Consider the following 12,266-nt stretch of genomic DNA (forward strand, 5'->3'; position numbering starts at 1 on the left):
TTCTATAGTTCACGTCTACGCAGAGGATTTAGAGCTCTCTATCAGAAAACGGAGAGCAACCAATTTAAACATATATTAGACATTTTATATATAATACATATCTCAGCACAGAATTTCGAATCACAGTGTCCCTTTAAGTGAGTAGGGCTAAATGACTGGGTTCTTTGGCACTGTCTAGGCCTGGCCAGCTGTACGATAATGGAATTGTCTAACATGTTGTTTCCCCCTGTTAAATGCTGACCGAAGCAGTTTCATCCGTGTTAAAATCACAATATGACAGCACTTAATCCTCCGGTTATGTCTCACACACACACAACGTTACTGGCAGCTTTAATGCCTGAGCATCAACAAAGGCTGGCTGAGATCAGCCATTGTGTTATGGACGTCCTATCCACGAGGTCTGATGTGCCTGACCTCTCACAAATTTCCATTGTCTTGATGTTAATCTCCAGCACGTGATTGGCTGATGCACCCGACGGTATATGAGGGGGTGACGGTTTGGTCTGCCCTGCAATTCCGCTGCCCGTCAGGGAAGATGGCATTAAAGGTAAGCGATGATCAGAACGTAGGACAATTTTGGTGTTTTCACTTATTTTCAGATGTTTGTTTGCTGGAAACTATCAACAAGCAGGTTAACTGCTGCTGACAGATCTGCTCATAGGTCTATTGTCATTTACATAGAGCTTAGGTGAAGTAATGGCCAACATGGCTCATTAATATAAGAACACCCAATATTTGTTACCATCTCAACATCGAAAATGAATGTGCTGACCAGTCGACAGGCTCACAGCTTCCTGACTGCAGTAGACCGTTAGCCACATTAGAGAATATAAGAACAGTGGATCCGTCAACAGCAACTTGCTGATGGTTTTCACAAAGCAACAATTTTTTGTTTTTAAAGTGAAAACCACGTAAAAGTTTTGGATAAATACATAGAAATGTTTAGAATGAGAACATAACGGGAAACGATCTGGTAAGGCAATCTCTTTAAGGCCTCTTGCACACGAACGATGTGAATCCGTTCCGTGCATTGGGGACCGCCATTTGCAATGTCCGTGCAGCGTCCGGAACGGATCGAGACCCATTCAACTCTAATAGGTCCGTGATCCGTCCACACCGGACTTCCGTTCCGCATCTCCGTGATTGCGGATCCATTCAAGTGAATGAATCCGCATCCGTGACGCGGAGTGCACAAGGGCCGGTGCCCGTGTATTGCGGGCCGCATTACGGCCATGGGCACACAACGTTCATGTGCAAGAGGCCTAAGGGTGCATTCATATCACCGTTTAGCTTTCCGTTCTTCTGCTCGGTCAGAAGAAAAGAGAGAGAAAAAAAGCAGGATCCTGTAAAAAACGGATCCTATGCAATCCTATGCATAACTGATTAAATAGGATCCGTTTTTTTTTTTGTCACCCATGAAGCCCCTCTACCCACACTTGTTCTTCTCATTCTACCCCATGCATGGCCTCATTCTGCCCACTATCCAACCAGTCTGCGGGTTACCTCCTGTAGATGTCTCTGGCGTCATTGTCAGGTTGGAAGCTCCTTGCACCCACTAGAAAAAAAAAATTGATCTGAGTGTCCACCCTTCATCTCTATCATACTTGCCAACATGTAAAAAGGAAAATTTGGGACAGCTTTGCTCTTCTGACCGCCAGGGAACACCCACAAAATGCCCGCTTTGGGGAGAGGTTATCGACTGGTTCACAGGATTGCCCCAGCAAAATCGGGGCAGTTGTTAATCATGCTACACAGAACATGGTTGTCATTGGACCTATGGTTTCTTGTTGTCTTAGGCCTCTTGTGCCCCGTGGCCGTGCTGCGGCCCGCAAATTTACTTTAATGGGTCCGCGATCCGGCCGTGCCGCAAAAAGATAGGACATGTTTTATCTTTTTGCGGAACGGAAGTACGGGACGAAACCCCACGGAAGCACTCCGTAGTGCTTCCGTAGGATTCCGTTCCGTGCTTCCGTTCCGCACCATTCGGCATCTCCGGATTTGCAGACCCATTGAAGTGAATGGGTCCGCATCCGTGATGCGGAATGCACACGGAACGGTGACCGTGTATTGCGGATCCGCAAATGCGGTCAGCAATACGGCCACGGGGTGCACACGTTCGTGTGCAATAAGCCTTAGGTTTCTGGATGCAGTTTTGGAACCCAAAACCCGGAGTGAATTCAAAAAAAGAGAAAAAGTCGTATCTGTCATTTCTCTCCTTTTATGATCGTCTCCTGATTTTGGCTTCCAAAACTGCATCAAGAAACCTGACGGCGGGCGTACCCTTAGAAGCCCATGATTGTGTCCAAACCCACTGGAAGACCCTTTGGAACTCATCTCCCCATTACGACGCTTCTTAGACGCAGCCAAATATAGAACAGATATAAAAGGGCTATTGAAACTGCGACGCCGCGACTTCTGCCCGAGATTTCCACAACTGAAGCTTTGAGAAATCTAATGGTTTGTCTGCCCAGGGTCACAGAGCCGACAGTAGGTTTTAAACACTTGAATGCTCCCGAGTCAGTAGGTCGGCAACGAGGCGGCCGCGGTTCACAGGTGCTGTATTTCTATGTGGCAGATTAGAGGTAAAAATCGACTCCCCGGCTGCCCAAGACTTCATTTGCAGACGCTGTGTGCTCTGATCAACCATATCGCTAACCTGCTGGGGAAGGGTTGTGCCATTGTGCAGAACCATCCGAATTTCACACTGCCTTTATTAAATCCTAGAATAGAAAGATCTCACCTGTGGACCCAAGATTGATGAATTTTCCTAACTTTTGGCCATTCTTTGCGAGAAAGAACCTTATAACTTAAGGATTTGTTTCTTTGATTTCATTTCTCCATGGCATCGAAAAGCAATTTGCAACAAATGAAACATATCCTACCGTTTTGAGTCTACAGCTCCTATGCAGAAGTACGAGCTTCCAAACCAGGACTTAGGGTGCGGTCACACGGTCAGGTTTCCTGATGCACTTATGGAAGCCAAAATCAAAGTGGACCATAAAAGGATAGAAAGATACTACATCTTCTCTTTTTGAATTCACTCCTGGTTTTGGCTTCCAAAACTACATGCGAAAACCTGACCGTGTGGCCGTACCCTTAGGGCAAGTTCACATCACCGTTATTTTTACGTTCCTATGATCTGTCAGAAGAACAAAAAAATAATAATCCTGAATAAGAACCAGATCCTATGCATCAGTTATGGACATTTTGCATCCGTTTGAGCCATTTCCGTCAGAGATCCTTTATTTTAGATGGAAAAAAAAGTCCTGTAAGGCCTCATGCACATGACAGTTGTTTTTCTCGGCCTCTGTTCCGTTTTTTTTTTGCGGATAGGATGGGGACCCATTCATTTCAATGGGTCAGCAAAAAAATGCTGAAAATTCATCCGTTTGTGTTCCGTGTCCGTTGTCCGTGTTTCCCTTCAGCAAAAAAAATTGTGCATGTGCTACTTTTTTCACATTTGCGGACAAGGATAGGCATTTATTACAAGGGATCAGTGAAAAAAAAACGGATCCTCCCAAAAAAACGGATGCCGCGTCCGTTTTTTTTTGGCGGATGCACAATTTGCGGACGCAAAAAAAAACTGTTGTGTGCATGAGGCCTAAGCCAGATCAGAAGAAAGTAAAAATAATGGTGATGTGAATTCCCCCTTAAAAGGGTTTTCCAGGTGTTTAATATTGATGACCTGTCCTCAGTACCTGGTCGGTGTGAGTCCAGGTCTCGGCACCCCCGCCAATCAGCTGTTTGAAGAGGCCAGTGAGCACTGATGGTCAGTTCGCAGTGTTCGCCAGCAAACACATGCGGGCTGCCATCTTTAGTAATGTAGACTCACCCGTCCGGCGATGCCCAGGTAAGCCCTTACCTGTGCCGGTCTGAAATTAAATGCAGTCACCGGGAGCAGGCAGTTCCGAGAACAGCCCGATGAAGGCCCCCAGGGGCTGGGACCTATACCTATATTTAGAAAAGAACCCGCAAAGTGCCGGAGGCTGCACCGCGCGTGCGCAGTCCAATTCTATGGAACTGCCGAAATTTCCGTAAGCCCGATAGAAGTTGGAGCAGTGGCCGCGCTTACACGATGCGCTTCCCATTCATTTCAATGGGACTTCCAAAAATAGGTGGCTATTTTCAGCACACCCATACAAATAAATGGAGGGCGGCTGCACATGCGTGGTGCGCCCTCCGGCGCCTTGCGGGCTCCGTTCTAAGGATAGGTGGAACCCACACCATCAGACATTTCCTAGCAATATGCCCCTAATGTCCAAGATAGGAATACCCCTTTAAACACCCGAGAACCCCCCTATAAAAGGGCAATCCCGTTATAAGAAGTTATCCTCTCATCACGGCACTGGAGAAAACGATTAAATTGTAGGAACCGCCACTGATCACAAGATTGGGGTGCCTGTACCCCGAAATGAATGGAGCAGCTGGTTGAGAATGCATTCTTCCTCTCCATTCATTCTCTATGGGACTGCTGGAAATAAACAAAAGGTTACAAGATATAAAATGTAACATTGTCATTGTTTTATCTTCCTTGCTCTGATTTGGTTACTTTCTTTGTTACAGTTTGAAGCGTCCTGTCCACAGGGCCTGTGTCCCGGGTGGAGTCTGATCATAAAGGGAGAGACAGGTTCCGCTGAGAATGAGTAAGATGCTAATTCACTCTGTGCTTCCATCACTTTCCATCCTCCTTAGGTCAAACATGCAGAAGTAGATGGCAAGCTCTTCCTCCAAGCCACTTCATTCATGTCACCTGCCCACCCACTTTTTGTACAGATAAGGCTAAAATGTTGCAAAGCCCTATTTTGAGATTTTCAAGCCGGAATTCGGGAGCGCAGGGATGGATACATTTCCCCCATAGATTTAAAGGGCTTGTCCCATGAAAAATATTCTACATTTTTTTCAAGCAGCTCATGGATCTGAACAGTTTTGTAATTACATGTACCGTAATCAAAAATTTTGTATAGCCACTGAGTTACTCGGTCAAATGCATATGTATAGCACCACCTGCTGTTCATTCTTCTCTCAGTCCACCTCAATAACATTGCTGAGGAGGACGCACATGCTCAGCAATGTTATTGAGCTGCTGCAGCAGAAGAGACACTCCTCCTGAGCTGCAGCAAAAAGGACACACTTCCTGAGCTGCAGAAGAAAAGACATTCCTCCTGGACTGAAGCAGAAAGGACACACCCCTAGGCTGCAACAGAAAGAGCACACCCCTTGCGCTGCAGAAGAAAGGACACTCCTCCTGAGCTGCAGCAAAAAATACATGCTTCCTGAGCTGCAAAAGAAAAGACGCTCCTCCTGGGCAGCAGCAAAAAAGACACAACCCCTGAGCTGCAACGGAAAGAACATACCTCTTGCACTGCAGAAGAAAGGACACTCCTCCTGTACTACAGCACAAAGAACATTGCACCTGTGCTACCATGCTCCTGAGCCTCAGCCACACTCCTCCTGAGCTGCAGAAGAAAGTGCACTCCTCTTGTGCTGCAGAAGAAAGGACGCACACCCTGAGCTGCAGAAGAAAGGACGCACACCCTGAGCTGCAGAAGAAAGGACGCACACCCTGAGCTGCAGAAGAAAGGACGCACACCCTGAGCTGCAGAAGAAAGGACGCACACCCTGAGCTGCAGAAGAAAGGACGCACACCCTGAGCTGCAGAAGAAAGGACGCACACCCTGAGCAGCAGAAGAAAGGACGCACACCCTGAGCTGCAGAAGAAAGGACGCACACCCTGAGCTGCAGAAGAAAGGACGCACACCCTGAGCTGCAGAAGAAAGGACGCACACCCTGAGCTGCAGAAGAAAGGACGCACACCCTGAGCTGCAGAAGAAAGGACGCACACCCTGAGCTGCAGAAGAAAGGACGCACACCCTGAGCTGCAGAAGAAAGGACGCACACCCTGAGCTGCAGAAGAAAGGACGCACACCCTGAGCTGCAGAAGAAAGGACGCACACCCTGAGCTGCAGAAGAAAGGACGCACACCCTGAGCTGCAGAAGAAAGGACGCACACCCTGAGCTGCAGAAGAAAGGACGCACACCCTGAGCTGCAGAAGAAAGGACGCACACCCTGAGCTGCAGAAGAAAGAACGCACACCCTGAGCTGCAGAAGAAAGGACGCACACCCTGAGCTGCAGAAGAACGGACGCACACCCTGAGCTGCAGAAGAAAGAACGCACACCCTGAGCTGCAGAAGAAAGGACGCACACCCTGAGCTGCAGAAGAAAGGACGCACACCCTGAGCTGCAGAAGAAAGGACGCACACCCTGAGCTGCAGAAGAACGGACGCACACCCTGAGCTGCAGAAGAAAGGACGCACACCCTGAGCTGCAGAAGAAAGAACGCACACCCTGAGCTGCAGAAGAAAGGACGCACACCCTGAGCTGCAGAAGAAAGAACGCACACCCTGAGCTGCAGAAGAAAGGACGCACACCCTGAGCTGCAGAAGAACGGACGCACACCCTGAGCTGCAGAAGAAAGAACGCACACCCTGAGCTGCAGAAGAAAGGACGCACACCCTGAGCTGCAGAAGAAAGGACGTACACCCTGAGCTGCAGAAGAAAGGACGCACACCCTGAGCTGCAGAAGAAAGGACGCACACCCTGAGCTGCAGAAGAACGGACGCACACCCTGAGCTGCAGAAGAACGGACGCACACCCTGAGCTGCAGAAGAAAGAACGCACACCCTGAGCTGCAGAAGAAAGGACGCACACCCTGAGCTGCAGAAGAACGGACGCACACCCTGAGCTGCAGAAGAACGGACGCACACCCTGAGCTGCAGAAGAAAGGACGCACACCCTGAGCTGCAGAAGAAAGGACGCACACCCTGAGCTGCAGAAGAAAGGACGCACACCCTGAGCTGCAGAAGAAAGGACGCACACCCTGAGCTGCAGAAGAAAGGACGCACACCCTGAGCTGCAGAAGAAAGGACGCACACCCTGAGCAGCAGAAGAAAGGACGCACACCCTGAGCTGCAGAAGAAAGGACGCACACCCTGAGCTGCAGAAGAAAGGACGCACACCCTGAGCTGCAGAAGAAAGAACGCACACCCTGAGCTGCAGAAGAAAGGACGCACACCCTGAGCTGCAGAAGAACGGACGCACACCCTGAGCTGCAGAAGAAAGAACGCACACCCTGAGCTGCAGAAGAAAGGACGCACACCCTGAGCTGCAGAAGAAAGGACGCACACCCTGAGCTGCAGAAGAAAGGACGCACACCCTGAGCTGCAGAAGAACGGACGCACACCCTGAGCTGCAGAAGAAAGGACGCACACCCTGAGCTGCAGAAGAAAGAACGCACACCCTGAGCTGCAGAAGAAAGGACGCACACCCTGAGCTGCAGAAGAAAGAACGCACACCCTGAGCTGCAGAAGATAGGACGCACACCCTGAGCTGCAGAAGAACGGACGCACACCCTGAGCTGCAGAAGAAAGAACGCACACCCTGAGCTGCAGAAGAAAGGACGCACACCCTGAGCTGCAGAAGAAAGGACGTACACCCTGAGCTGCAGAAGAAAGGACGCACACCCTGAGCTGCAGAAGAAAGGACGCACACCCTGAGCTGCAGAAGAACGGACGCACACCCTGAGCTGCAGAAGAACGGACGCACACCCTGAGCTGCAGAAGAAAGAACGCACACCCTGAGCTGCAGAAGAAAGGACGCACACCCTGAGCTGCAGAAGAACGGACGCACACCCTGAGCTGCAGAAGAACGGACGCACACCCTGAGCTGCAGAAGAAAGGACGCACACCCTGAGCTGCAGAGGAAAGGACACTCCTTCTGTGCAACAGAAGAAAGGACATTCATCCTGAGCTGCAACAGAAAGAACATATCCCTGGGCTGCAGCAGAAAGGACACACACCCCTGGGCTGCAGCAGAAAGGACACACACCCTGAGCTGCAGAAGAAGGACATTCCTTCTGTGCAGCAGCAGGAAAGACACATTCCTTGAGAAAGGAAAAGCCCCTTGAGCTGTCAGCTTGAAATAAATCTATCAGAGCATAAATGGGGAGATCTCTGGATCTATGTGAGGTACAGGGCTGGTTCTAGTTTTGGTAGAAAGAGACTTTCATGTATTATATGATGGCTCATTCTCTTTTTTTTTTTACATTAATCCTGTGATAACCCCTTTAAATGATACAATTCTGACTGCCTACATCTACCACTAGAGGGAGCTTTTCTTAAGAAGAATAGAACTAAATTTACACCCCTGTGGTGCAACGTTGTCATAAAACATGGCAGACGATATTCAAATGTATATAGCTTTCTATATGTATATATTATGCACGTACTTGCCAACTTTCCTGAAATGTCCAGGAGGCTCCCAGAAAAAGGGGCGACCTCCCGGGCTCCTGGAGAAGCTGGAAAATTCCAAGGTGCTGCATGGAGGACTGGTTTCTTCCAAAAAGCAGCCCTCCATGAATTGCATCTGTATGTGGCTCCAGGATGCTGTGTCATCAGATTTGTACATTGAGAGGGCGCCCATAGCTTGTTTTTAATGATGTTATATTAAAAAGGACGGATGAAATATTGATCTTTTATACTATAGACAGTGGTGGGATGTGTGTGTTTGTGTGTGTGTGTGGGGGTGGGGGGTGGGGGCACTGATATACGGGGGGATGGGACATTATAACAGATAATAATAATACCACATCCTCTCAGTGCAGCATTTGACTTGTGTACCCTTTATGAACAGCTTTGAAATCAACTTTCTCACAGACTCGGGGGACCAGATTGCTTTCCATTTTAATCCTCGTTTTTCTGAGGGCAGCATTATCTGCAATTCATTCTTATCAAGCCACTGGGGACAAGAGGAGCGCACAGATACTTTCCCCATGGAACCAAATGAGCCTTTCCAGGTAAGATTAAACTGAATGGAGACTGTGATTTATGCACTGGTGTTGATGCAGTGACCCAGTGGTTCACTGCTAAAGGGGGGGGGGGTTCCTGTTGCTTTAATGTATTGTAATCCTTAAAGGTATATGGTGTTAAATTGCCAGCCCTCAGCTGCTGGGGGTGGAGGGGGGCTGTGGACTGTGTGCAATCTGTGTGGGAGAGGTGAGGGAATCAACAGACAGGGTTACACCAGCTCTGTGAACCAAGTACAGCCAGAAATGTGACTGAATAAGTGCCAGCCTCTGAGGAAGACAAGAACTTAATAGAAAGTAGAGTGGCCAGAGGAGAGTGCATGGATAAAAAGCCAAGAAAGGTAACACATGTGTCAGGCTACAGACTTCACTGCATATTGGATTGGGTTAGTAGCTTCAGACTCCGTTCCATATGCAAGAGACGGACTGGACTACACCATGCAGCTGGGTATTGTAGAAATATTGAGTGGGTAAAAGAAAGAAAGAGAGAGAGAGAGAGAGAGAGAAAACTGCACCTCATTGGCCAGATTGGGAAGGTTGGTTGGTTTATCTGGAGAGAGACTCAGAGGGGGTCACTATATGGTCCTTTCACCTATTTGCCATTGGGGAGAATTACATGATGCACTCTAAAAAACTGTGCCTACCCATACAAGTATGTGTCTGAACTGCCCAAGTTTCTAGTAAACTGTTTTTGATACCCCCACACCAACCTCATCATTGTACAGCACTCTATGTTAGACAAGAGATCCCCGCATTGCACCCCAGGACCCACCTACATCACGGGCACCCCACCTACCACCAGGCAGAAGATCTCCAAACCAGGGTGTGAACTGAGGGCAAGAAAGAGTGCACCTCTCCCTTTATGGTCCTCAGCTCAGGGAGAACTGGAGAGGACCATAGCCACCATGAGGGCTACTACCAACTCCCACCTGTGTTGTTGCATTGACAATGTTGGGCAAGACTAGTGCCCAGAATCTCCGGTTGCATGCCCAGCACTAAGAAGCATGCTTTCACCCCGGCTAGTCATTATAGATTGGTCTTTCCGCCAGATGCCCATACTGTATGCACGTGTGCGCAGCATAGGTATTCATGTTCGTAGGTCCGCACTGAAAATAATTAAATGGGCCCAACACTATAGTACCAGGTTGTTCATTCTGACTCTCCATGATCCTTGGGCTAGAGCCCCCATATTTGCTGGAGAGAAGAGTGCTGCACAGATTCCCATGGACCATGTCCCCTCTCACTAAGGGTCCCATAGCAGTTTTGTGGTCTGCCTCTATGACACGTACATGCTTGTGTATATAACATATGTATTTCTGCCATCTCTTTTTTTCTTTTAGATTGAAATCTACTCCGACAGAGAGAACTTCCAGGTTTTTGTAGATGACAGTAAGATCATCCAGTATCGGCACCGCATGAAGCAGTTTAATGCCATAACCAAACTGCAGATTCTCAATGACATCCATATCTCCTCCGTGGAGATCGCAAGACGAGAGCTGTATGAGTAGCTGGTGACCAGAACCAAACATTGCCCAAATAGATAAAACAGCCATTCTGTGTTAGGGATATGATCTAAAGCAGGGGTTAGCAACCTTCGGCACTCCAGTTGTTGTGGAACTACAATTCCCAGCATGCTCCATTCATTTCTATGAGAGTTCTGAGAAGAGCACGGCAAGTATGCATGCTGGGAGTTGTAGTTTTGGAACAGCTGGGGCCCAGAGGTTACCTACTCCTGCTCTAAAGTGAGGGGCGTAGCTAAAGGCTCATGGCCCTGGTGTAAGTTCTGCTCCCCTTCCCCCAGTGCTTTTTGGCAAAGGGCAGGGGAGCACATAGCCTTCCTGCTGCCTGAGGCCAAAATTGAAATGGCAACCCCCCTACCCCCATGCCAAATTCTTGACCTAACCCCTTCCTTCCAGCTAGAGGTATAACTTGAAGATTCTGGGCCCCAGTGCAAAATCTAAAACAGAGTCCTCCCAACATGCACTTTCTATAATACTGGTGTCTTTTTGTAAAGCACAAGGGTCTTTGGGCCCCCTCAGACTCCTGGGCACGGAAGCGACGGCTACCTCCGCACCGCCTATAGCTACGCCCCTGTAAAGTCTCTTATGTTCACAATGGATGACTAACCGTACATTCCATACAAAAAATTGCAAATAAAGTAACAGGTGCCATTATTTAAGAAAAGTCAGTGTCTGAATGATCATTGTGACGGCCCTATGCCCTTGTTCAGACTCCTCCTCGGCCACCAGGAATTCCATCTAGTGTAAAACTGTAAGGCCTCTTTCACACGACCGTTTTTTTTCTTTCTGTTTATGGTCCGTATACGGAACCATTCATTTCAATGGTTCCGCAAAAAAAAAAACGGAATGTACGTATGCATTCTGTTTCCGTTTTTCCGTTCCGTTGAAAGATAGGACATGTCCTATTATTGCCGGCAAATCACATTCCGTGGCTCCATTCAAGTCAATGGGTCCGCCAAAAAACGGAACACATACGGAAATGCATCCGGATGTCTTCCGTATCTGTTCCATTTTTGCGGAACCATCTATTGAAAATTTTATGCCCAGCCTAATTTTATTCTATGTAATTACTGTATACTGTATATGCCATACGGAAAAAACGGAACAGAAAAATGCAACAGAAACGGAAACAATGGATCCGTGACAAATGGTCCGGCCATACAGTCGTGTAAAAGAGGCCTAAATAGAAGACAGAGAGGAGGGGAAAGAAGGGTTGGGAGGGCGATAGAGCTGCAGTGATAGAGAAATATGGCTTGCTGTTAGAGGCAATACCATTTAGCCATAGATATATAACAACCCCTAGGAGCCAATAGTTGATATAGTCATGTGACATTTTTTAAGGGGTTGCTCAGTTTAGAAAATGCATATTTACACAATGTCATTTAGGGGTGAGCGACTTCTGCTATTCCAACTGTTGTGACACTACAACTTCCAGCGTACACGTCTCTGACCCATGCCCTAATAGATTATTATGCTTTAATTCAGAAGTGTCTTCCATTCAGGACCCTCATTGATCTGGCAGAGCAAAGGGTGGCTTCAGAACAATCCCTCTCTGGAGCACCCAACACATCCCTGCATTACACAGACAGTATCATTTCAATTGGAACTGTGCAATACTTGTTTTCCCCTGTAGGGGCGCTGCAGGGAAGTCTGAGACCTATTCGATCACAGATTATAGTTGATCACTGAGGATCACAGCATCAAGACACTTTGTCCAAAGCATGTCCCCTTTATTACCTAAACGCCCCAAAGCCCTGGACACCCCTTAAATAACCCACAGGTTCTTTAAAGGGGTGTTCTGGGAGTAAAATATTGATGACCTATCCTCAGGATAGTAGAAATAAATATGCAGGAACAGCACACAACGGTCCGTACTTCTAACTG

The 12,266-nt window shown here is 48.1% G+C and overlaps 1 protein-coding gene across 1 annotated transcript; it reads left to right on the forward strand.

Moving 5' to 3' along the window:
* Positions 1 to 392: 392 nt before the first annotated feature.
* GRIFIN (galectin-related inter-fiber protein) lies at positions 393 to 10,796 on the forward strand. Its single transcript, XM_040440887.1, has 4 exons — positions 393 to 547; positions 4,564 to 4,643; positions 8,691 to 8,853; positions 10,203 to 10,796. Exons 1-4 carry the CDS (start codon positions 467 to 469, stop codon positions 10,368 to 10,370), a joined length of 492 nt encoding a protein of 163 aa, XP_040296821.1. The 5' UTR covers positions 393 to 466; the 3' UTR covers positions 10,371 to 10,796.
* The last annotated feature ends 1,470 nt before the right edge of the window (positions 10,797 to 12,266 follow it).

The sequence above is a fragment of the Bufo bufo genome, chromosome 7, assembly GCF_905171765.1.
Source record: "Bufo bufo chromosome 7, aBufBuf1.1, whole genome shotgun sequence".
In the NCBI taxonomy this organism is placed as follows: Eukaryota; Metazoa; Chordata; class Amphibia; order Anura; family Bufonidae; genus Bufo; species Bufo bufo.